At 36.9% G+C, this 26,602-nt stretch overlaps 1 protein-coding gene across 2 annotated transcripts in view; it reads right to left on the minus strand.

Annotated features, from left to right (window-relative positions):
• The window catches only part of LRRK2 (leucine rich repeat kinase 2), an 80,483-nt gene that overhangs the window by 37,122 nt on the left and 16,759 nt on the right, over window positions 1–26,602 (minus strand). For both annotated transcript variants that reach the window (XM_080561439.1, XM_080561438.1), the window contains 19 exons: window positions 24,622–24,741; window positions 23,351–23,475; window positions 22,705–22,784; window positions 21,835–21,941; window positions 18,898–19,027; window positions 17,878–18,002; window positions 16,119–16,249; window positions 13,431–13,575; window positions 12,990–13,129; window positions 11,599–11,727; window positions 11,342–11,512; window positions 9,382–9,637; window positions 8,969–9,157; window positions 7,359–7,477; window positions 6,496–6,565; window positions 5,821–6,041; window positions 5,075–5,325; window positions 3,611–3,759; window positions 2,401–2,494 (listed from right to left, as the gene is read on the minus strand). In XM_080561439.1, coding sequence (XP_080417565.1) covers window positions 2,401–2,494; window positions 3,611–3,759; window positions 5,075–5,325; window positions 5,821–6,041; window positions 6,496–6,565; window positions 7,359–7,477; window positions 8,969–9,157; window positions 9,382–9,637; window positions 11,342–11,512; window positions 11,599–11,727; window positions 12,990–13,129; window positions 13,431–13,575; window positions 16,119–16,249; window positions 17,878–18,002; window positions 18,898–19,027; window positions 21,835–21,941; window positions 22,705–22,784; window positions 23,351–23,475; window positions 24,622–24,741 — 2,752 coding nt within the window. The remainder of the gene's footprint in view (window positions 1–2,400; window positions 2,495–3,610; window positions 3,760–5,074; window positions 5,326–5,820; window positions 6,042–6,495; window positions 6,566–7,358; window positions 7,478–8,968; window positions 9,158–9,381; window positions 9,638–11,341; window positions 11,513–11,598; window positions 11,728–12,989; window positions 13,130–13,430; window positions 13,576–16,118; window positions 16,250–17,877; window positions 18,003–18,897; window positions 19,028–21,834; window positions 21,942–22,704; window positions 22,785–23,350; window positions 23,476–24,621; window positions 24,742–26,602) is intronic.

The following is a 26,602-nucleotide window of genomic DNA, read 5'->3' on the forward strand; positions in this document are numbered from 1 at the left end:
TGTGCCAGGGCCTCACCATCTCTGAGTAAAGAATTTCCTCCTAACATCTAATCCAAATCTCCTCTCTTTTAATTTAAAATTACTCCCTCTAATGCTATCGATATCTGTCCATGTGAAAAGCTGCTCTCCATCTTTCTTTTTCTAAGTCCCCTTTAAGTAGTGAAATGATGCTATAAGGTCTGCCTGGAGTTTTCTCCAGGCTGAACATCCCCAGCTCTCTCAGCCTTTCTTCATCACAAAGGTGCTCCAGCCCTCTGATCATCTTCGTGGCCCTCCTCTGGATCTGCTCTAATTAAAGAGTCTAAATTAGTCAATTTAAGTAAGTGTGTATATTGGGATAACAGTACATTTCTTTACTCTAAGATTTGCAGATATGCATGGCTCTATTCATATTAGTAGGACATAGATAAATATGGTTCACACTCCTGTAGTGCATATATTGTGTAATTTAATTGTAAACAGTACAGTTAATGTTCATTTAGCCTGCTGAAGAGGAGGCTTGGGAGGCCTTATCATGCTCTACAATTACCTTAAAGGAGGCTATAGTGAGGTGGGGATCAGTCTCTTCTCCCAGGCACCAAGTGATCACCAAGTGAAAAGATGAGAGGAAATGGCCTTAAGTTGAGCCAGGGGAGGTTTCGGTTAGATATTATGAAAAATTTCTTCACTGAGTGGGTTGTGTGGCATTTGAACAGGCTGCCCAGGGAAGTGGTTGCGTCACCATCTCTGGAGGTCTTCAAAAAACGTGCAGATGTAGAGCTCAGGGACATGGTTTCGTAGTGGATTTTGCATTGCTAGGTTAAAGGTTGGACTAGATGATCTTAGAGGTCTTTTCCAACCTAAATGATTCTACGATTTATATCCAGGCAACAAAGAATAGAATTAGGCTCAGGGTGCCAGTAACAGCTGAGTGCAGGACCACAACATTGAACTTACTAGAATAAATGTATTCTAAAAGTTAATTGCAGCCTAACATACCAGTAATATGTTACTACTGGTATAATATATATATATATATTATATATATATAATTATATTCATGTGCTTTATAAATTTCAAAATATTACTAAAAAATGCAATAGGGAAGCTTAAGGTATTATCAGCCTTACAGAAACCAAAATTCCATTTACAAGCTATGAAGATTCACTTAACATAAATAAAATGAACTTCTCTCTTTCTTGCTTCTAATTTAGGAGACTAACATAGACCATTTGGATATCTCACCGTTTTATCATAATGTTTCTATGCATATATGCTTGTATATACAAGTATGTGCATAAATTATATAGTTCAACTATGTGTGTATTTAAGAACCAGATAATAAAGAACATTTTATTTCTGCAAGTCATCTGCTGGACAAATATGCTGTTTATGTCACTGTGGAACATGAACCACGCAAGAAATGCATGCAACTCCTTATTGACTCATCAGGACTGGGAGCGTGGAACCTGAAGGATGCATCTTTTTCACTCCATCTATTAAATCTGCTGTTGTGAATTCAAACATCAGCATGCTGACACAGTGTAACATCATATTAATAATGACATGCTGTATGTAAATTTGATTAATGCAAGTCCACAAGTCTGTTTTGCTTAAGTACTAGAGTTGCTACATATGTAGCCTAGCAACATTTTTTAGATCTGATTGTTCCTGTGAGCACAAGAGTTTGTTTATTCTTTCCTCCTACCCCTCCATCTTATCTTTGTTAGTCCCCTTTCATTACCTTGTAGGCATCAGTGCTCTTTAATGCTCTCCTTCCTCGCCAGGGTGCCTTCAGCACTCACACCTACCCACATCTATCAGACACCTGATCTGATCACCACTCCCAGTGCTCCTTCCACCATCTGATTCTACTGACCTGTGAAGGTCAGTAACTTCTATAGAAAAAGGGGAAGTCCTGATTTTCACGTGAGTAATGCTTTGAAGGTATAGCAAAAGAAATGTCACATGCATCTTCATTCCATACAGAGGAAGTATCACTCTGAGAATAAACATCTTGTGATATTTGGGAAGTGAAAAACTCATTTGAGTAGCCTTGTGCTGAAGAAGCTGCAGAACCTCTTGAAAAGGAAGAAAATTGCCAGTATCTTTTTACTGTGTTGGTTTCAAGGAAGTAATTAATTAATTCTAGTCTTCTCAGAACTGTCAGCTTCAGCAATCAAGCAACATATTTTTAATAATAACGATTTGAATCTGAGGAATAATGCTTCTCAGGATAATGAAGAAAATGTTACTGATTTGGCTTCAGTTAAAAGATACTACTAAACATTTAATCTTTGAGAGAGGATTTCCTGAAAATCAGTAAAACATGATGAATGTTCTGCTTAACAAAGGTCTTGCCACAAGATTTTCTTCATCAAGAACTAGTCATTAACTTTAATAAGAAAAATAATAACTTACTGTGGTAAAAGAAGAATTGTTTCTGGAACGTTAATAAAATTATTTTGGGATAATTTTAAGGTTGTTATGCTGGATGACAAGTCAGGCATTATCTCTGGAACAGAAAAAGAGGTTGATACCATTATTTTTCAGAACTATTGACATTATTTTTAATACTGGAATTTTCTAAAATCAGAGACTAAAATGTCAGTCTATCATCTATACACAGGTACTTATATAAACTGCTCAGGACAGAAACTGCATCTTTTTTTAAAAGCTTATTTAAAACTAACTTTCCCAAATAAAAGAAGTGTAGAACAAGAGTTAATGTATTTGCTTCTATCATGTTGCATCCTACTGAACTTTATTTCATATTGGCATTAAACACTGAAATAATCTTACTTACACTTAACTGTATTGTCAGTACACATGACATTCACATCACTCACCATATGAGTGGTAGGTCTTACGCATTCAAAAATGACTCTAATGTTTCAGCTGTATTTAATGCAGGTGTAAGAGCTACTTTCTGAAATATTGTGTCAATTATTTCAAAATGGAAATTTTGTATTTTGAAGATGGAAATAAATTCTAACAGTAATTTATAAAATCCTGCAATATCACTAAAATTGCATTTATGTCATTTGTTTTTTTCATAAGATAACTTTGAAACCTTTGCATAAAATATACTCAGCCATGGAAACATTTTCTGGATTGAATTAATTTCCTTAGACACAGGGGTCTAAGGAAGGTGAGGTACTCTGTGGTACCTTAGCTATCTGCACATGACTTGGAGATACACACAGGAGCTACGGAAGACCTGCTTTTTCTGGATCTGAAGCTGTAGGCCAAGTGGCATACTTCAGGGCAACTGTCACCTGTGTTTAGGCAAGTGAATCAAATATCCTATTTTATTCAGAAGACTATGCTGAGCAGAACCTTTCCCAACAGGATGTAACATCTCAGCTCCAACCAACCATTTTCATAGCTTCCATTACAAATATAAGAGTAACATCAGTTACAGAGTCAGATCAAATGTCCAGGAAGCTCTACTGTAAGTATACTGCTTCCAACGGTGACCAAAAGCTGCTTAGGGAACAACATAAACAAGGACAAGCATATAAGGTATTCTCCTTGACTCTTCTCCCAAGACTCCAAATGCTGGTGGTTGAGGCATTTTGTGACTTGGAATGGTTTCTAGAAGGTGGGTCTTATTTTCATAGATACTTACCAAGAGCATTCATCCTGGCATTGAACAGCTCCAGTTTTGTACAGCCCATGAAGACATCCTCAGCAAGGGAGGAAATACTGTTCTTACTGATGTTTAAAATTTTCAGCTCTTTCAAGCATATGGGTGAACATATGCATGAAATTTTGTTTCTGTGATAACAAGAAGAAAAAAAAATGTGTTATTCAGAAACTGTTGGCTAAAAAGTGAAAGTAAAGAGTATTAATCTGACTTTGTTATCCTTACGCTGGTAAAGAAAAGATAAAAATCTTATCTAGACTGACTGGTCAGCAGAAAACTGGTACATGTAGCAACATGGAATAACATGTTTGATTTAAATTTGCTTTAATTAATGTGGAAAGCAGATGTCAGAATATACTACAAGGCGTCATTTCCTGATTACGTAAGCTCAGTCCCAGACAAAGAGAATTGCCACGTTTGCGAATAGTTCTGTTTACTAAAGATGTGTATTTGTTTCTGTGACTACAATCACAGAAAGACTGTCAAACTAAAAAAAAAAAAAACCAACAACAGAAATTCCACATAGGGGATATAATTTAGGTGGTATTTGATGCCACAGACAATGTATTCTGAAAAGAATAACATAGGAAAGAGAAAAAGACAAAGATACTGAAAATACATTGATAAAAGAACCACGTAGCAATGTGTTGTAAGTGTAATGTTGCTAGTAAAGTTGAAAATAAAGCTCATAAAAATAAAGCTAATAAAGTTTAAAATAAAGTGCTACAGGATTTTGAATTTAAGATATTGCTTTTGTGAATTTGATTCACATACTTAATACTGCTTGGTTTAGATTCGTATCTTGCTATTACTTACTAAGTCTGTATGGATTTCTGTGTAAGACATATCATACCCTTATGTAAATTGTGGGAAACATATGAGACAGCATCTGCAGTTTACAGAACTACCAACAATATCATTTGTACGAATTCCCAATGGTACAAATTATTTCATTCACTAACAAATATGATAAAAAATGCTGGTAAACTAAAAAATACATATTTTCTCTTCTTCTGTTATTTGATATATATCCATAACATATATCCATAATCATATTTCCAAAATAACTTTAGTTAATATGAAATACAGTGGAAACTGTATTCTCATACTGAAAACCTACCTAAATATATCAGACGACATGGACAGTCCTGTGGATGTGTAGTATGACAAAAGAAAAATGCTGAACTACAACATTTTTAGTACGTTACTGAAAATGCAATGTTATTAGATTCTATCAAGGCTCACAGATGTTGTAATGTACTTTGTAATGTAACGCTGAAACTGTAGCAATTTACACATTTGTAAAACAATGTCAATGTTTCACTACTGATTAAATGATCCTTTCCATGCTATAGCAGTCACCATTCTGGATAACAAATGGATAACAAATACATTATTTCTGCTATTTTTGTTATGCTACAGTCTATTTACAAATGTTACTCTCACCCTTCTAGCAATAGCTGTTCCAGGTTTTCAGCAACATTTGCAAGAAATTCAGGAGTGCACACCAGTTGATTGTACGAAAGATTAAGTTGTTTGAGAGTTGGACATCTGAGGTATGGATCCAAAGCAAAGGAAGGTCCAATGTCATTTCGAGAGATATCAAGGTTTGCAATACAATTCATTTTCAATAAGTAAGTAGGAAAAGAAGTAAATCGGTTACTGTGCAAATCCAAATAATTCAAGCATTTCAAGTTCTGAAAGAAAAAGGATTGTTTCAAAAAAGAATGTAATGCAAATATGAATTCATATCTTTTAAGCTGAGTTATATTTTATACAATTTACTTATATTTGTCTCACTAGGAAAAATAGAAGAAAATATCATTCATAATAATGTAAGCCATATTTCTTTTAAAGAATAAAATATAAAGCATTCCTTAAAATTAATTAGCCCAGTTTCATAAAATCTAAGTTATGAATTGCCTGCAGTTCTCAGTTACATTTATGTTACTATGTTACTGAACATAACACGTTCCAAAGCAGTTCTCTGAAATAAATGGTTTAAAACAGTCCCATGAAATTATTATTAATTCTAGCTGCACATGAATCTTGAATGAAAACAAAGTGAATGGATGAAGCATGCAAAGATATACGCACATACTCGAGTACTATTGTTATAAGTAGATTGTTAGAGACAAACAACTAATTGTAACTCATCTTGACTCGTGTTATATAAAATTATGCAGAATTACTTCACACAGTTGTTCTGGAATGTTTGTAAGAGCATTTTGGTGGAGCTCCAGTTTCTCAAGATGTTCCAAATGACTAGTTAAGCTGCTATTCTGGCTGATGGCATCTATGTTCTCCAGATCATTTGATGAAAGATCTAGTGATTTAATATATTCTTTCTCTGAGATCAATGAAGAAAGACTGTCTGATGGTCTTAAATACGGTGAGAATTTTGAGATTCCTTCTATTAAAACAAAAACATGGGAAAAATAGCATGATTTCATTGAATACATAAATTAAGATGAATCAGCTTAGGATCTAAAGAAGCAGAAGACAGTGAATGGTTGGTTATTAGTCAAGATCCAAACCCATGAATATTTCTTTTAGGAGACAAATTTGTAAGACAGTAGGGAAGAGACATAGGTTTATGCACTACACAACAGAAGTAGTTTTTGAAAGCTAATAAGGGCACTCATGAAATTACATTGTCTGCATGAATCTACATAAATTACTTGTGAAGCCCAGGAAAAAATGTTTCACTATATATACAGTATTTGTACTCCATGGTAGTATTTCAATATGTATCTTCCTCTTTGTAAACAAATATATAATCTAACTAAAACCTTTGTGTGCTATGCTTATGAAAGCATTAAGGATGAAACATCACATATATATCCTAAACTGTATAGTTTACTTACTGGGAGATTCATCTGAAGGCAGTAATTTCCTTCTTTGCTTCACTGATGGTTCATACTCTGTGCCAGGTCCCTGGAAAATCCCAAAACAGAATAAAAAAACCCAAAAAAACAGGTGTGGACATATGCAGATATATGAAATGATCTGAATTCAGTAGATTTCTTCTTGTTGTCATTTCTTTTTATCAGATCTCCCAGGGGTAACACAGAGACCGAATTTTTAAACTCTAAAAATACCACCAGGTCACATTTTTATAAAAACTACTGATCCATGCAATATGAAACAAGAGTAGATTTTAAAGTGCAATGGATATAGTGCGTTTTTTGACAACCTAAAACGACTTTCACCTGAGTAGGCTAAGAGGATGAAGAAAGATATTGCAAAAACTAACTTTCTCCCAGGAAGCCAGTCTCTCCGGTTTTGCAGACAATGGAAAGAGACACACTCCTTTCACAGGAACTTGACTTTGACTTCCCTGACTTGTCATCTTAAGAAATCTGTCTCCATTGACCACCGTGGCACTCCAGAGATCAGCTTCACTACAGGATAGTTAAGTCTTTGTGAACAGAACCTTATTTTTTGTATTTGTATTTGAACAGTACCAGAACATCAAACTGGAAATCTGAGCAACTCAGAACACATTTTTTTATTGATCATAAATTTTTGCTGAAATAAACTCTCATCTATACAGGTAATCTGGAGCACATTAATTACACAGCAATAGAAGGGAGCATTAAATAGCAACAGTCAGGCAAGAGCCCATATAATTACAAGATCTATCCTTACACTTGCTTATTAACCGTTTCACAGTAGGCAACCCAGATGGATTTGTAAGGAACCTGGAATGAATAAGGATCTGACTTACCAGAGAGTAGGAATGTCGTGGCAAAGCAGAAGCTCTTTGAAAGGCAATTTCCCTACAATATAAATCTGCAACTGCAATGGAATTGGACTTCTTTTTTGTAAAAAGTGAACCTTCACTTCCTAGCACAAAGCAACAACACAGGAGGACAGGTAAATAAGAAAATATTTTTAAAGCTGAATTCAACTGTAACGTATATGCTGACATACAAAGGAGGGATATATTTCAAAAGCATCAATAACAGCAGGAGCTTAATGGTTAATTGTATGTGTAATAGGCCAATAATATTAACATAAAGGCCATACTTACCTGATATGTTCTACATATAAAATGTAGCTTGTTACATTGGTGCTTTATCGCTTAAAATTTCCATCAGGTTTCTATTATTATACATGTTTTATAACACACCTTTGTGCTACTGCAGTGTCAGTAACCTTTTAATATAGAAAAAGTTTGTATTTGAATAGATACTTTTGCACTCACACCCTTACTGAAAAAGAAACATCAAACACTTCTCTGGCACTGGTGATTTAGGGTCATCTGGACTCATTTAGTATTCTTCCTTTCAAAGCTAGTTTTTTAACTCCTAAAAGCACTCCTGTTAGTGAAACCTATGTTTTTTTTACTATAATTTATGTAAGACTTAACAACTTTTCTATGTGAAAATAGTACCTAACAGTGTCATAGGTCTGTACTATGGTCCTACAGAAATGAAAATGGTGCTGAATGAAAAGAACAAACACTTCTAATACAACAGTGACACCTGAATAAATAAAAGGCACATTATAAGAAAAGAACACTTACTGTTGCTATTAAGTTACTGATGCTGCAGAGAGAAATGCTGTTTTTTATACGTTAAAGGCATTCAGATTTCTTGACATGGCTAACAAGAACAATGTTGGACTGAACATAGACTTGTCGCTTACACTTTCTCATCAGTTAGATATCTTTGGGATAGGGCTTATTTCACTTTATTTATTTGTTAATAATATAGTCCTCTGTACCGAATTTAGTTGTGTTTTCTTCATTTACTGACAACAGTGGGAAAAGGGCATTTCTAAATCACAATTCATCTGACTTCATGATGAGACAATGTGCTTTTGAAGCACTTGCTTTTTTGCCATTGACTATAAAGGGAGTATACAAGAATTGCTAAGAAACAGACATCAAAATAGTTGATGTAAGCTTAGCCCAGAAACAGGCATCAAAATAGAAAAATACTCATTATCTAAATATGGTTAGCTGAATTCCACCCTTTCTACAAGAAAGCAACTGAATGCATTTCAGTTCAGAAAGAACTGATTTTAAATGGATAATTGAAAAAAAAATACTTTAAGGTGCTAATTTCACACATAAAGAATGTACTAACAACAAACAATTTTCCAGTGGTACCACAAACAAAATTTTAGATAAAAGTTGTTTTTTTGTTTTCCATGTGAAGTGTTTTGTCCCCCAAACAAATAAACAACTGATTTATGATTTCTTTTTGGCATATTATTTATTCCTCAGCTGATGGTCTTAAAATTCCCTATATAATTTGAAGGAATTCATAGTTATTGCCGAACCCTAGTAAGCTACACTGCGACTATAATAAAAAAAAAGAAAACATTTACCTTCGCTATCAATATCATCATTCAAAGGAAAAACACTGTCCACTAGTGGGTCAGAAATGAAATTCCAATCATAGTTTTTATCCACTCCGTCTTCAGAGAAGTTTAAATCAGAGCAGGCTCCTGATCTATCCTCTGAAATATTCTTCATCTGGTATCTAAGCACCATTCTTGCCAGTACAGAACCTGCATCTATATGAAGAAGAAATCGAGAAGGTAACATGTTCTCCAAGAAATTCCTATAGCTTAAAATAGTAACAGAAATACTTGATTTATTTTCAAGGCTTGGCAATCTTTCTACAACCAGCTAAGCACCATGAAGAGATCCTCAACCGAAAGTCTTGATAAAAAACACTTAATTAATACCATCAATAAATAATAACACATGAAGTATAGCAAATTCTATGTATACTCACTTTGTTTTCGTAACGGAGTAAGCTTATCTGGGAACAAAGGAATGAGCCAGGAAGGTTCAAGTCTCCCTATACCAAATCCTCCAAGACATATACTGCTGTTGGCGACATCAAGGCTAAGCTTCTTTAAGAGCAAGCTGATGATTTGGCTATCTCCTCTCTTTATGCTGATGGCTAAAGCACTCCGAACATCCTGCTCCCGAGCACCGTTGGCTAACAGCAATTCCACCAATTTAGGACTATTTCCTTTTTCACAAACCTAACACAGAAAAACAAACAAGTTTATGTGAGGGACTCAAACAATAGCTGAGACTGCAGTCAGAGACATTCGCAAATTCAGATTCATGACATTTTTAGGCTCATGCCCCCTTTTCAATTACACAACTCCCTACACCTCAGGGCACATGCCTGCTTAAGGCATTTGAGTACCAACTCCCATTTTCATCAAGTTTTTACCAAAATACAGCAAATGCCTGAGTTCTGTAATTGCAATTTTTGCCATGACTACACCCAATTTTTAGACAAAAATGAATGGTAATTCATGTAATTTGGTTATTGCATGTGGTCTGTGGTTCAGTGGAAAAAACGTTCTTTGTGGTTATTTTGCCATGTTATCAGGATGCCAGATGAAAGGCCAACAACACTGAGACTCATTAAGCTCTGCTTAGTGCTAGGAGCTCAAGTCCACTGGTTTCAGTCAGCTCCATTCCTTCCAACCTCTCAGCTTGCATTGCTACACAGAGCAGTGTTGAATATTACAAACATTTTTTAGAAATACTTCCAGTTACTTCAGTATTTCCACTGTGGTTCACTCACACTGATTTGCCTGCCTCAGATTTCATGGTCTGTTCCAAATCCATCTGTGCTTTATCACCCAGCCAGCTCTGCTGGCGGAAATCTTCATGGGAACACTTCCAAATTTACTTCAAGCAGTACTTGGTAGAGTTATCTCAGACCAAGCATTTAAAATTGTGACATTGAAGCAAAATTAAGACGTGCTCATACAAACAGTTTCTCCAAATGTTTTAAAGACAGTCACATTTAGCAGGGAATACTTATGATCAGGTGGGAACAATCTAATCTGTTGGCACACTTGAATCCAGATGGGATGCTTGCCCGTGGCTGTCGTAAAGTGTATTTCAAATAGTTCAAACTCTGGATGTGGCCACTGTTTGGATCAAGCTCTTTGCAGCTCGTGAGTACAGTCATTCTAACATGTTGTATTATTTTAGCCATGTTGATAGAAAGTCAGAACCCTAACTTAATAGTTAAAACAGCACAAAAACTGATGACTGTATTGATCTGTAAGTACAACACAAAGTAAAAAAGATCCACCACTCCAGGGCAGGCATTTTAGGCAAAGTCTTCATTGCAAGGTCTAGGACAGAGTGGGATTTTTCAGTGGCACACTGAAACTTATTTATGGACAGTACTGCATGCTGGTCTGTCTGCGTTTTGACTTCAGAGTGGTTGGGAAAAGCTGAATCGGAAGATCAGTTCATGGACTGAGCTCTAATGGGCTTGTGGCTATCTATGCCTGATTAGTTCAGAAAAATCACCAGTGATCTTGCAAGGCCTGAGCTTAAGTCTTCTTCCTCAAAACTACTTTAAATCTAAGGCTAAGTCAGTACTTGAATGAACCCTGGTTTGCATGTGAGCAGGGTGAACAGTCCGAAAGCATGCAGACTTTGACGTGAACTTGCATCAGAACCAAAGTAGCATTGCGGGCAAGATCTATGTGACAATAACTATGAGCCCCATTGAAGTGAAGGGTGTTTCGATGAGTATCAGACTAGGTCTGAAGTCACCAGGAACAGCAATGGTTGTTAACATTTAAGTCACAGTTAGATTGCCCTAGAGAGTACAACTGTCTTCTGGCTTATACAGCTATACACAAAAAGAGAAAGGAACCCAAAAGCCAGTATTTTATAGCAATGAAACTACATATATTTCCATGTATTACCTGATAGATCAAAGAGCTTGTCTTTGTCTTCTTATTAATATCAGCTCCCAGTAGAATTAAACATTCAGCCATAATACTATTGCACTCCATACATGCTTTTTCAAGCATCATACTTTTTAAATCATCATTTTCAGCTATTTTAGCAAAGCATTTACAACACAGGCTTTGAAACTGAAAGGGAACACAAACAATCAAAGTTAGGACATAAGAAGCACCAAAGTTTTTCAGATATTGAGCAGTCAAAAGAGAGAAGATACCTGTCGATCTCGCTGGTCAGTGAAGCACATAGACATTTGGTGGAAAATGACTGTGTCAAACGATTCGTGTACCAGCAGCTTGGCAAAACAAGGTGACAAACCAAGAATTGACAAGATTGCATGAAATCCCTGCAAGCACAATGAAAAGACTGTAAGTGCAGGGTCATTTTAAAACAAGACATGAAACAAATCAAGCTGCAACTTTATTTTTGTTTTGCTTTTAAACATTCAATAATTCACAAATTGTAACACATTAGAAAAGAAGGAAGGAAGACCTGGTGTTTCAGTGTTTATATAGCTGTAGTCTCATGCTTGCATAGCTGACCCACGAAAGCAGATATGAACTGACATTTTGAAAAGCACAATTATGCACAGTAATATCTGACAACATCCTGCCTGACACATGTACTCATGATTTCCTGAATATTTACAGAGGAAACAATCTGCTCCTAAGGATATGGGATGATGATGCATTGCCTGTCCCAGTGTGTTGCTCCAGAATCCTTGAATATATAAATAAATATATAGGCTAAATGAAAAACTGTAAATCCAGAAACTAAAAAAAAAAAATAATTACAAAATTATCTTGTGATTCCACTAGTAAAGTTCACTCAGAACGGTGAACTGGGTAAATCATGGACTCTTGTACAAATGTCACCAAAACTAAATGACTTTATGCAACTTCCTTATTTCTCTACTTTATTTTGATCTCTCTTTATATTGGTTTATATTGGTTCCTAAGCAAAACTTAGAAGCACTGGAGGAAAAACAGAAGTAAAAAAAGGAGGCTGTGCTTGTGATAGTTCTGACTGATCTGAAACAGAAGTGCAGAAAATCTCACAAGAAGCTGATCTCACAGGCAAGCTTCATTCCACCAGAAAGTGAAACTGGCAACAAACAGGGAAAGCTTCCAAAGCAGCGGAAAGAGAACTTTCAAATGAGGAAGACTGAACATGTTTTCTCTGACAGAATAAGGAGAACTCTACTTCCATATTCAGAAGTAGATTCAAAATCTGTCACTCTGACACAGCATTCCAGTAATGTCCTTCTTAAATACAAAATTCTTAAACCGAGCTTATTGCTAGTGACAGGGCTGTGAACTAAGATATTTTCCCTTACTTTTTAAAAAAAGAGTGATTTATACAGTAATGATGGTTGCTTCATTACACGATTCTAGATTGATTGAATAATGGACTGTGACCAAAAAATTTGTTCTAGTCTGCTAGATAAACAACCAAACTTGTGCTTATATATTTTGGACTGAATTGAATATACGCCTCCAAGAAACCTCTCTCTCTGGCAATCATATTGGTTTAATTTTTAAGGCTTATACCTAGTAATTGCAATAAAATGAAAATGAAGTAATTAAAATTGAAAGAAATAACACATACATGCATCTGGATTTCAGTGACCTCTTTAAATCGCCGCAGAGTAGAAACCAGAACTGTTGCCAGGACATGCATAGTTGCAATACACAAACTCCTCCTTGTAATCAAAGAGCGCAGAAGACTCAAACCCAAGCACTGTATGTCTTGAAGAAAAAAGAAAGATTAATAATGTTGATTGTTCAGACACTCTGAGTGGGATAAACCCATGACCTAAGTAGAGTGTTATACAGCTAATATGCTAGGAAGTTGCTTGCATTACCTATTACAGGGCCAAGCATAACTAGAAAGTAGATAAACCTGGGGACTATACAGTCCTGCTGCACTTCTTGCCATGTAACCTACTTCACGACCAGTACTAAAGAGTGTAATAGGTTACAGATTAGATGATTAATCAGCCCCTTCTACTATATCATTAACGTTGAACTAACAAAATAACTTCCATACCTTGTGTATCTGGATACATCTGTAGGGTGTGAAGCACGGTGTCCGTAGCTCCTTGCTGGGTTAAAATTTCTAATGCACCAGTGCACTCAGCTACAGAAGTAAGTAGTTTTAATCCACACCTCTGAATGCTAGGATTTCCAATAAACTAACAGAGAAATGAATAAAAAATCAGATGAACGATTTATTTTGCTACAATGGCAATAGAAGAGTTGATAGTGATAATCTTTCAAAGAAGTATGTCCAATTAAAGCCGATGTGACAATAAATAATAAGAAGTACAATTTCAAAAAGGTTTCCTTTTCAGTCAAAGTTTCAGTTGCTCATACCCTCAGATTTCTACCAGAGAGTGGGAAGATCAGGTTCGAGAGCATCTAAGGAACCTGAAGGTGTACAAGTCCATGGGACCTGATGAGATACATCCACAGGTCCTGAGGGAACTGGCAGATGTACTTGCTAAGCCACTATTCATCATGTTTGAGAAGCTCTGGCAGTCCAGTGAACTTTCTGCCGACTAGAAATGCCATCCAGACAGACCTTGAGAGGCTTGAAAGATGGGCCCGTGCAAACCTCATGAAGTTCAGCCCCAAGCACAAACACAGGCTGGGCAGAGAATGAACTGAGAGCAGCCCTGGAGAGAAGGACCTGGGGGTGTTGGTGGATAAGAAGCTCAACATGAGCCAGCAACGTGCACCTGCAGCCCAGAAAGCCAGCCGTGTCCTGGGCTGCATCAACAGAGGAGTTGGAGATCCAGGGAGGGGATTGTCCCTCTCTGCTCTGCTCTCGTGAGACCCCATCTGCAGCACTGCGTTCAGCTCTGGGGCCCCCAACATAAGAATAATATGGACCTGTTCAAGTGAGTCCACAGAAGGGCTATAAAGATGATCAAGGGGCTGAAGCACCTCTCCGATGAAGAAAGGCTAAGAGAGATGGGGATGTTCAGCATGGAGAAAGCTCTGGGGAGACCTTATAGCGGCATCTCACTACTTAAAGGGGACTTATAAAAAAGATGGAGAGCTACTTTTTGCTCAGTCGGATAATGACAGGACAAGGAGAAATGGCTTTAAACTAAGAGAGGGTAGATTTCGATTAGATATAAGGAAGAAATTCTTCACTCTGAGGGTGGTGAGGCCCTGGCACAGGCTGCCCAGAGAAGCTGTGGCTGCCCCATCCCTGGAGGTGTTCAAGGCCAGGCTGGATGGGGCTTTGGGCAACCTGGTCTGGTGGGAGGTGTCCCTGCCCATGGCAGGGGGGTGGAACTGGGTGATCCTTAAGTTCCTTTCTAACCCAAACCATTCTATGATTCAATCTATGATTTTTTTTTCTAATTTTCATTACAACCACTCAAGTTCACACGATCTTGCCAGGAAAAGGAGGGTGGGAAAATGTGTTTCCTTTGTGGTTAAATGGAACCAAATGAGGTTTTGTTAAGCAAGGGACAAGTGACAAATGCGGTGGCTGTTGATAAAGTTAGGATAGGAAAAAGGTATGAAGCAGGATACCTATTGCCACACCACAACAAGTTTTTAAGTTTTCTTTTCCATTACAAAGTAATTAAACAGCTTATTTGTTATTATCTGTCACAAGTTTTCCCCACTTTTAGGTGGAGAAAACCTAGATACGGCCTAGATCTGAAAGTGTGTGTGGGCATCACAGTGACATGCAAAGCTGCAATATTATTTTAGTGGAGTCATGCCCACCTCCTTCCTTATTCCTTCTCTACTTTTTCATAAAAATATGTTAATTTCTAGCCCTTCTGCTTGATAATATAGTACCCCAAATCACAAACCAGCAAGTTCAAAAAAGCCATCGAGGTGGTCAAAAAGCACTGAAAGCTTTAATGCAATCTGAAGTAAAAAATCATTTTCTCTGCCTAGTTAACTCCTGTACCCTGTCAAGAAATGTCCTTTAGACTTTAGCTTTCTTTTGCTGATACATCACTTGCTCTGACTTTTATAATAGACTTTCAAGACATATCTCCTTGACTGAAGGTTTTTGCCAAGTCTAAAATCATTGACAAACTTCTAGAAAATCATGAAGTACTGTATCCATTTTGATTGTGGTCATGTGAAACCTGTAAACCAGTGGGAATCTTCTGAAGGCCAGGAAGTTAAAAATTTCCTATCACCAGGATTTAAGGTTAATTTGCTGTGCAAAGTGCCAAGTACTATCTCTGCTTAGCCTGGGCCTGCTTTGGCAGTGATGCCTTTCACTTTTCAGATTCCATTTTAAGGCACTGTGATCATTTTGCTTTCCAGTGGCTGGAAAAAGTCATGGAATTGAACAATGCAAAGAATGGCGACAAGTGAGAAACACTGTTCTGTTGAAAACAAAGAAGTATGTATCAATGAAAACTATACTACAGAACCACTTGGCTCTATGCATAGCTGAGGCAAAGACACAAGAACACCTTTCATGTCCAAAATAGTCCATAACAAAATCACAAATAAAATACTTGAAAAAAATCAGCACTGTATAAGCATCCCCTAGAATTACTATGTAAAAGATGATCTAATATACTCTAGTATATAAAGTAGAAAAGAAACACCCAATGATAAATGAAACTCAAGGTTGAGATTGATTTTAATCCAATCGATAGGAAAATCACCATGGAACTAAAAATTATAAATGATTCATCACTGCACATGTAAAATAGTGACAAAATTCATTAGGATAAAGCTTTAACCATACCCTGTTCAAAGCACCAAGCACCAGCGAATGAGTTCCCTCCAACAGACACTGGCTTTTAATGACTTTTACAGTAAGTGTGAAAGCAGCATCTCCCATATCTCCCAAAGAACCATTCTGGTCATTTTTTGTATCTGAAACAATGGAAAACGGAATTCATCAGAAGAACAGATTTAATATTCTTCCCAGTATTAACCCAATATTACAATCAGATTGAACATACAGGCTAAATGACTCCGCAGGCATATTTCTAATCTTATGACTTTTTCAGAACGCTGCAGTGATAGAGACTGGAGTTCTTCCAGATTTACAATGTAGTATTGGGTACATCGTGTTTGAAATGGTAATTTCACCATATGTTTGCTCACTACTTACTGTGAAAATGCAAAATCATGCCAAAGAATTTTGCCTAAGGTACACTGCAACACATTAGTACTTCCTTGAGCTATATGATTTCTTGGTGTTCCAGATAACTACTTCAAAATGCTTCTTCCTTCTGGGAAGGAGACTCTATAAGGAAGCCATAAACTATTTGTTCTTCTTCACTTGGCACTACATCAGAGGCTGACTTTTACCAACAGATGAAATAAGTGAAAGGTGAGTACAAATTAAAGAACACAGAATGGTCTTTCAGATTTACCTTTCCTGTAGCTATCAGTACTTGCAGGCAAATGGCACTACAGAAAGTACTTAGATATCCTTTAAATGTCAATTCAGCATTCATATTTGTTCTGATTACTATTTTCCCATAAATGACTTTTTATTCCCGAATTAACATGCAAATTTTAACATCCACTTTGTGCTCTGTTTGCTTCATTGCACTTTAGAAGGGCCTCACTTTAAGGATTCTCACCAAAAAATACTCTTGCCTACATGTTAGAATATATGTATAAAGTCTTAATCCTCTTGTTTATTGAAAAAGTTGGAAAGAATTAGAATTATAATTCAATGAACAGAAAAAAAATGAAATCTGTAATCAATCTGCATGCTAGTGGAGTGACTAGTTTAGAAACTATTGCTTTTGTAATATTCAACTAAAACTGACAAAAGATACTTGCAAAAAAATCAGCACATTTGTACTCTCACATTTAACACTGGGGAAAGAAAAATGGGATATACAGCAGTAAACTGATAAAGAAGAGCTAAAACTTCCCCCATACTCTGTTAAAGGTATGGAAATAAAAAAAGAACACTTTTTTCATAATGTAGATTGCTCTTAAAGAGTTGTTTTTGGGAGGAAAAGGAATTCCTAAGCTAGTCAGTTTGGTTTCTCCTTTGCTGTAGAAAATAGCATGTAATAGTAGCTTTCATATCTTTGAATCACTGTCTTGGTGTCAGAGGTCTAGTTTTGATGTTCCTTCCAAGAGATACTATCAAAACAATTGTATTTTGTGGTAAAACTATGCTGATATCACTATCACTGCTTGCTCTCATTAAAAATCATCTATGGTAGAAGCATGCAACCACAGCAATGGCTCCACAGTCATTCCAAGAACTCTACAGAAGCAGCAGAGCTAAATCATCACTGATGAAATCAAAGGGATATCAGCAGTGATAATTTTGGCCTGTTATTTTCAATGCATCCTCCATCTTGTACATTCTAAAGAGTTACAGTTGCTCGGTTAAATACAGAATTTTGGTAATTTTTTTTTTAAGTCCTACTAAAGGCTGTCTCATTAGATAAGACTAAAACCAAGCTATCTAATTATATTCTCTGATTTGATGTATGATGTCACACCAATTATATTTTTAGATGACTTACCAGGCATCATAAAGTGTAAAAGGACTCGAAGTGCTTCCAGTTGTACAGAGAGTGATTTTTCATGTTTCCTCATGGCTTTTACAACTTCCGATGCAGCTACTGTCATTATATCCAGATGAGGGAAACTGAAAATATTATTTATAGAATAAATAAAAGTAACACATTTCTAGATTTTACACATATTTGCTTCTTTCATTAGCATGGTGTGATATCCCTTTACAACACTGCAAATCTGTTTTAGCTACAAAATATAAATTAAACAATGGTGCTTTTCTTTAGCATAGCAAACATGTTATTTTCATGTCATTTCATGAATGCAGAGTATGTAATTAATTCAATTTGAGACTACTGAGAGGTAATTTTCAGTTCAGTCCAGAACACTGGTACACAGGGAGTATAGTATTTCACTCAGGGTGAACGGTGGATTCATATATTTCTCTTTGATTCTAGTGCAGACATGTGAGAAGATAGATCTTCCCTAATTTGCCATAAAATATTGATGAGTTGCCAGATACTTGCAGAATAATCAGAAAAATATCAAACATGCTAGTTTCTAATCTTGAAGAAAAAGAACACCTACAATTAGGTAGCACAGTGACATTAACTTAGAAATGGCAGTAGCCAAGGGCCACTAATTTACTTCTAAGGCCACTTTCTTATTTTATAATACATTTTATTCCTGTGAACGTGTTTATGGAATTTTTGGGATTTTCTTTCTGAGTCACAAGTTTGTTTTCCACCCATGTCCTAGAGCATTTGCAAAAGCCATTACAAAAGAAATATTAACACTTTTTTTTTTTTATAATTAGAGTTAGTATTGTGGTAAAATTCTTAGCTCTCAATGGAAATCAGTGTGGCTAACAGGAGGGGCTAGATGTGATTCAGTGTCTTAAATACAGCTGTCAGGTTAGTCAATTTTAACATAAGTGAAACAGTCAGTAATTTAAATGCAATCAATTACAGCACTGAATCTCACAAACCTTCACTTTGGAAGTGGTCACTTATTTCTAAGTGTATTACCTTCCTTTGAAAACATGATTCAGAATTCTGCAGGCGCTTTCAGCCACTTCGGGAGAATGTGGATGTTTCCTCATTATATCCAAAACATTCATGTGTATTCCTTTAGACAAAAGTGTCCTCCTAATATTTCCTACAAGACAAAACAGCAAGCATCCCATAAGCAAATCTCTTTTCTCCCTATATATAGAGTCCTAAAAAACCAACAGAACTAACTTTTTTCTCATTTTGTTTTTTTTTTTCCTCAAAATCATATGTGTTATAGCATTGTAAATTAAAACAGGAAATGATTCAAGCTGAAGCTGACTTTATTTCCATATCTTAATCAAAAGCATTAAAATTCCTGAAGTGCCTAATAAGTTTAAATACATCTGTATTTTTACTAGCACCATTAACTTAATGGAAGGCGAATATATCACTTTACTTTTATTTTTGAAAAATGTTTATTTTTAAACATTTTTTTCTCTGAATTGCACTCTGTGATTCAGTAGGAAAGTGAGAATTTACTTTTCAAAAAACCTTCTAAGTTCCAAAATAAGACTTCAAAAATAAAATATTAACCCAATCTAATTACTTTGTTCACACATTTTTGAGAATTCAAATACCCAAGCAGAGGTTGTAGCTATAACTGTAGCCAATACAGCTCAGAATGCTATACAAATATTCTACATTATCATGGTAACTACCACCAATTCTTGGCATTCCCAGTTCAGTACATCCATTTCAAATGACAAATTCAAGCAACATTATGTTGTGCCACAGGGTCTTACTAAGCTTCTTTATGTCTATCATTTATGTTGTAAGCATATTCATTTAGGGGAAAAGAAGGAATTTAAAAAAAGACAAAATGAAAATTGGCTTTGGATTTCCAGTGGGAATCAGAGGCCTACTTTTAAGTAACACATTATGGAAGTACCTGATATAATATATGATAACACTATGCATCTATTTATGAGATCTATTTCTCCATAATTAAATAAAAACTCTTCATTTTTACATTTTATGTACTTGGATGGCTCAGTAACCTAGTGATAAAACAAAGCTTTCTCACCTAGAGAATGGTAATTAACTGTTAGTCCTTATCTTCCTATCAAGCCAGTGGTTTTCAACGAGCAGTCTACAAACCACTTAAGATCCAGAAACATTTCAAAGGATTCTGGGAAAAGTATCTGACAAAAGAAGGCCAAAGTAGGCTTAAATACTCTAGCCAGAGGTCCACGCTGCCACTGAAAAATGTTGAAGGGGTCCGCAAATTGAAAAATGTTAGGAAACCAGTTAGGGGACACAATCAGGACTAAAGCGATCTTGAAAATTGTTACGCACAATGCTTAACTTTCTACATAAGATTTGATTCACTGAAGTCAACATGGCTGCTCAAATGCCCTGTATTATTAAGAAAATATTATTTGTCAGGCTGTAATCCTTACTCATGTGAGTTTTAACAAATTCTGGTCTTAATGAAATTCAAACGTGATAAACATTTAAACAAGCATACAGAGAGCACAGACCCATGTCTCCTGCTCCAAAAAAACAGCAATCACAACACACAAACTGGCAAAGATCTCTTTCTTTGGACACGAATTCTTCAATACTAGGATCATAGAATGGCTTGGGTTGAAAGGGACCTTAAAGATCATCTAGTTCCTACCCTCCTGCCGCAGGCAGGGATGCCACCCACTAGATCAGGTTGCCCAAAGCCCCATCCAACTTGGCCTTGAACACCTCCAGGGATGGGGCAGCCACAGCTTCTCTGGGCAGCCTGTGCCAGGGCCTTACCACCCTCAGAGTGAAGAATTTCTCCCTAATGTCTAGTCTAAATCTATCCTCTTTAAGACCATTCTTCCTTGTCCTATGGTTATCTACCGAAGTAAAGAGTTCCTCTCCATCCTTTTTATAAGACCCCTTTAAGAAGTGCAATGCCACAATAAGGTCTCCCTGGAGCCTTCTCCTCTCCAGGCCGAACATCCCCAGCTTTCAGTTTTTCTTCACAGGAGAGGTGCTCCAGCCCTCTGATCATCCTCGTGGCCTTTCTCTGGACCCACTCTAACAGCCCCACATCCTTCTTGTGCTGGAGGCTTCAGACCCAGATGCAGGGCTCCAGGTGGGGCCTCACAAGGGCAGAGCAGAGGGGCACGATCCCCTCCCTCCCCTGCTGGCCACCCCTCTGTCGGTGCAGCCCAGGACGCAGTTGGCCTTCTGGGCTGCAGGCACGCACTGCTGGCTCGTGTCGAGCTTTTTGTCCGCCAGAGCCCCCAAGTCCTTCTCTGCAGGGCTGCGCTCAGTGAGTTCTTCTCCCAGTCTGTGCTCATGTCGGAGATTGCCCTGACCCAGGTGCAGCACCTTGCACTTGGACCTGAACCTCATTAGGTTCACATGGGCCCACTTCTCCAGCCTGTCCAGGCCCCTCTGGATGGCATCTCTTCCTTCTGGTGTATCGACTGCACCACTCAGCTGGGTGTCATCTGCAAACTTGCTGAGGGTGCACTCAACCCCATCATCTATGTCACTGATGAAGATATTGGAAAGCACTGGTCCACAGACTGACCCCTGAGGGACACCACTCATCACCGGTCTCCACCTGGACATAGAGCCATTGACCACCACCCTCTGGGTGCAGCCATCGAGCCAGTTCCTCGTCCACCAGACGGTCCACCCTTAAGTCCATATCCTTCCAATTTAGAGATTAGGAAGTCGTGTGGGACCATGTCAGAAGCCTTAGAGAAGTCCAAGTAGATGACATCGGTTGGTCTGGCTACTAGCTAACAATACCTTTCTCAAAGCAAGGAATAAACCTCCTATTAAACACAACTGTACAATATTCTAATCACAGGGAATACGGTATCCATACTCTAGCACACTTTGTATGTTCTTTAATATTAATATTTAATATTATAGCAATGACTGCAGAATTAGAAAGCAAAGACAGTTAAATTCCCTTACCATTTTGCTGTGACAAAATTGCCAAGGCACTAGCAGCTGCCTGAAACACTTCTTTTGAAGAGGAGTGCATCAGCATGGACAGCATCACCGCCCTGTCTATTGGGAACCTTTCACAGAGAGAAACAAATCACTGCACATGGACCACATTACAGCAGTTACTTCATTACTATCGTTCAGTTTCCTAAAAACACACTAAGTGACATAGTTAATTTTTTAGATGACTGAACTTGGCTTCTAATATTTCACTATAGCCACATCTTTGCATACTACGTGTGTAAGCCAACTCTGAATCTTACACAATTCACTTGGAGTCATGACTTCCAAGTGATCTGAGGTGCAGAAGTGAGTAAAAAAAACAGGCTTACCAAAATTTGAATGATTAAAATTTTAAACAACTCTGAGAAAGAGTTTAAGGGAAATTCTGTGTCTTATTCGTGCCTAGATTCTCCCTGACAGCCAGTGCTCCCTCTGCTATGCTCTTTCATCTGACTTGTGGGAAAATGCGTGCTGCTTTTCCATACTTCCTACCTACTTAATCTTAATCTCCTCTATTTTCTCTACTCTTACATTCTTTAAATCTCCCTATACTCATTGCAACTGAAGATGAAATTCCTTGTGAACTGTACAAATTCGCTCTATTACACTGTGTCCTTACTCTTTATTAAAACACTAGCAATTTGGTCTGTGTGGAGTTTAGAATGCTTTTCAAGAAAGAAACTTTCTATGTTGATTGTCATGCATTTCATCATGTATTAGAAAACAAGAAAGAAAAATAAAAATAACAGAAACATGAGACCCAAATGGCCTAATAGTAGGCCACTTTTTTTTTTTTTCATTTCCAAAGACACATTTCAAGGTATTAACACTGACTGATTATCTCCATCTCCAATCTTTTCATGAAGGTTGCGTTGATACAGAAACAGATTTTTCAAAGCCCAGCATGCAGCCTCCTAAATACAAAACAAGAGGAGACAAAAGGATTAAAGAAATAAACCTCCAGAATAGCAAAATAAAAAAAAATAAAAAAAAAGAAAAAGAAGTTTGAGAATTGTTCTGTCCATGATAAAAGTACTAGTTGCTTTATGTAGAAATACAACTAAGTATGGACTGTCACATTTTTATATCTGGGATAGAACTCAGTTACAAGCATGTGCCACGTTCTCATTATCTGATTTTCATTTTGATACCTACATTAGGCCAACATTAATTCTTCAGCTGATGAGCCTGTGTTTTGCTGCTGTATACAGAGCAGCTGAGTAGACAACAAGCTTTTGGGTGGCCAAAGTTCCAGGCACTAAGTCTCAACTATCTAATCACATTTGATCCAAAGGAGTAACTGAAACTGCTTGGGGTGAACAAACGTAAGGATGGAATGAAAGGGAAATTTTTTCTAAGGCTAATACAGTCCCTCAGACCTAGTTTGTCTGATGATATATGGGAGAAAATTATATTGCTAAATGTTTTAGTTACTGTGTAATGCTGTCTTTCTACACCCCCATCATCCAGAAATTCTCACCAGTACATCTGTGTTTTTTCGGTGTAGCTCTAATGCTCTGTAGCATGCTTCCAACCAGCATAATTTTTCTTCCTCCTCCTCTTCTTTTCTTTCCTCTAAGTCTCGGTTCAAGAATATTGTTTCAGCTTGAAATACAAAATATTTACAATCAATTCTTATTGCAAAGACAAAACACTTGTCTTAACTTTCCTGTAGTCATGGAGGTGCTCACATTGCCTGTGTAAGAAAGTCAGCTGGAGGATTAGTCTTTTCTGGAAAGGGAGAAGTCTTTTGACATAAGCTCTGTGACAGAATTGAGACGTCTTCAAGGTTATAAAAGGAATAAAAAAACCCTTTGCTATGTAGTACTTTAGTGTAGCCACTTATATAGATAGTTACAGATCAGTCAATGGTCAGGTTCTGAAAAGACCAGCACACACTTGTTCTGTTATGCATTTACATACAGAACGCCACACACATACAATATAACTGTGGTTCATTTGCACGTAACCACTTATCGCTGAGCCATCTTCACTCTGAAGATATGCCATTTAAAAATACAAATTGCAATTGCTGAGAGAAACAGTAGGTCCCAGAAAGCACAATGAAATGTAAAATAAATAATTTCATACCTGTGTTTTTCAGCATTTAAGAAAAAAAGGTATCAGCGCCGACCATACTGTCTGAAGTTTACTGGAGTGTACGCTGATTACTAACAGTTGCTGTTTTGAGGACTGTTACACAGCCTTTCTACTGACATTTGTACTACTCAGAGACTAACAGAATCTGATCTTTAGCTTTCTGCCACTAGGTAACTAATTTCTGTTTAAAAATAACAACTGGAGCGTACTCAAGGAAAAGGTTAAATCTTTTATTTGATTTCAGAACTCAGGCACAAGCATTAACTTGGTGTTGCAATCAACTGGCAGAACATAATGAGTCCTGCCACACACGGCAAACATGGCAAACATCAAATACATGTTGCTGTCTCCAGACACTTTATATTAAGTAGGGATTATCCAATATTTGCCTATGAACAAACAGGTTGCTTTGTTAAGATCTATCAACATAATGTCCCAGCTCCGAATATCTGGGAATATGGTATGAACACAGGAATGGCACACTAAACCATAAACGTGCAGGAAATCTAGCTCTATCAAAGCTACCTTACTTGAGGCTTCCACATTAAAAAAGAAGCAGAATTAAGAATAACTACAGGAAATCACCAGTATGAAAACATTTACTTATTTCATAAGTAATTTATTTATGTGTTTAAGAATGAATTTACTTACTGAGAAGAGCTAAACAGCTGAGACCTGCAGCCTGTAACTTCGCATTGTTAGAATACGCTGTCACAGCCTTCACAATGACTTCTGGAACCTTATGTAACACGAGGATATTGAAAAAATTTCCTGGAAATAGATTAAGATATTAAATGAATGCAAACACACATCTATAGCTTTATACACATTTAGCATAGATTTCTCAGCAGCACATAATGCACAGACTTTGTAGCAAACATTAGATTTGTTATTAGGGGATATTTTATGGTGTATATATATATATATTTTATGGGGTATATTATAATGGTATTTTATTTGTGGAAAGAAGAGGACAAGGATAAAAAACAACCGGGATCTAGGTTCTTTTCTTTATTTTTAATATGAAGACTGAGGTTTAATGCAACATGACATCCACAGTGTCAGCAAAATAAGATACCATCTATATATCATTTGCAGACTTCCTGCCAGGAAACCAAAGCAGTCCTGGTCTTGAATTCTTGCAATGATTTGATTTATCCTGCCAAGCAAGCGTTTAAAACCTGTTTTGGCCTCTGGTTTTGTCCTCCTTGTTAAATAGATCAAAGTCAGCCTTATAAATACAGAATAAATACATTTTGGAACAGTAGAAATAACTAGCTTTTGATGATAAATGTATTTAAAGGACAGCTTTTATCAAAGGCTATACATTACATATAATTGAATATAAGGTTGAATATAAGGAATTCTACAAATGAACGCAAGCAAAAGAAGATAACTTCCCCATTTGTTGTGCAAACAAGTATCATGCATACAATAATATGGCTATGCTCACTTTGTAAAATATAGTCTGATAGATACAGTTTCTATTTTGATATTTAATTTTGTTTAATTCTCAATTACTAAAAATGAGAATCATACTAACCACATGAAAGGTGAAATTCAAATCTGTATCAACGTTTCTCAAGCGCTTCAGATAAGGTACAAAATTAAGAATTATATGATTTTGGGGCATGAAAAATAAAATTACAAGCAGAAGAAAAGCTAACTTAATTTCTTTACCTCAGTTCTGGTCCTGAGCCCTATAGGTGCTGGCTACCTGCAATGTCTGGGTTGCTCACTGGGAAATAGGTACCTCTCCCAGTGTTTTATGATTCAGCCCTATTAGTCCAAGTCAACAGAACTCTAAAGAACAGACTTTAAGGCAAGTCCTTTCCAGATCCCTCATTCTAAAACTTTGGCCTTACCATCCACACAAGTGCAAATGGAAACAGCATTTTTCTTCTTACTCTGTACTAGCGTGGTCATGTTGTAGCAGCGTTGCTGTTTCTTGCTGTATTTTACTGAAAATGACATGTTTGTGTAAATATGTTACTTATTTCACAGAAAGTAAGAAATGTAGGCTATGTGACTAATAATTATGCTGGACTTGTGGCTGCTTAAACAGATATCAGTCAGTTAAAATTCTGACGATATTCTCGTCTTGAATATTCATTACCAGATTAGCAAGAACACATGATAGTGATTTTGGAAGCTAATAGATGTTGACTTTACAATTTCACTAACAAATAACTTGGGTTTAGGAAAACAGTGTCCATCAGTATAATTTGGGAAGCCATACTGGCTATAAGGAAGTCTTCCAGACTATTTCCAGTCTCATATGAAAGGACAGGAAGGACAACCTAGCAATTTCACACCTGTTTTATCTAACTTTCTGGTGCTGTGGGCACCCCTACTCAATCTCCTCCTAAAGTGTCTGCATATTAAGACGAAAGGCATCTGTGGAGCTGAAAAAAGAGTTTATAGATCTCATGTCTGTTTAACTGCCCCTCTTACTTGTTGGTCAGTAAACACAAATCACAAATGCACGTTCTGAGGCCATGAAGTCAGGCTGGTTGCACATAGGACAGGATCAAGGCATGCCAACAAAGTTGCTGTGTCCCCTCAAGAGCTTGGTTACCATGCAGTTGGCCTGGCAGAGGAAACTGTTCAAGCTTAACATCACCTCTTGCCA

The sequence above is a fragment of the Anser brachyrhynchus genome (genome assembly GCF_964034855.1).
Source record: "Anser brachyrhynchus genome assembly, chromosome: 1".
Classification (NCBI taxonomy): Eukaryota; Metazoa; Chordata; class Aves; order Anseriformes; family Anatidae; genus Anser; species Anser brachyrhynchus.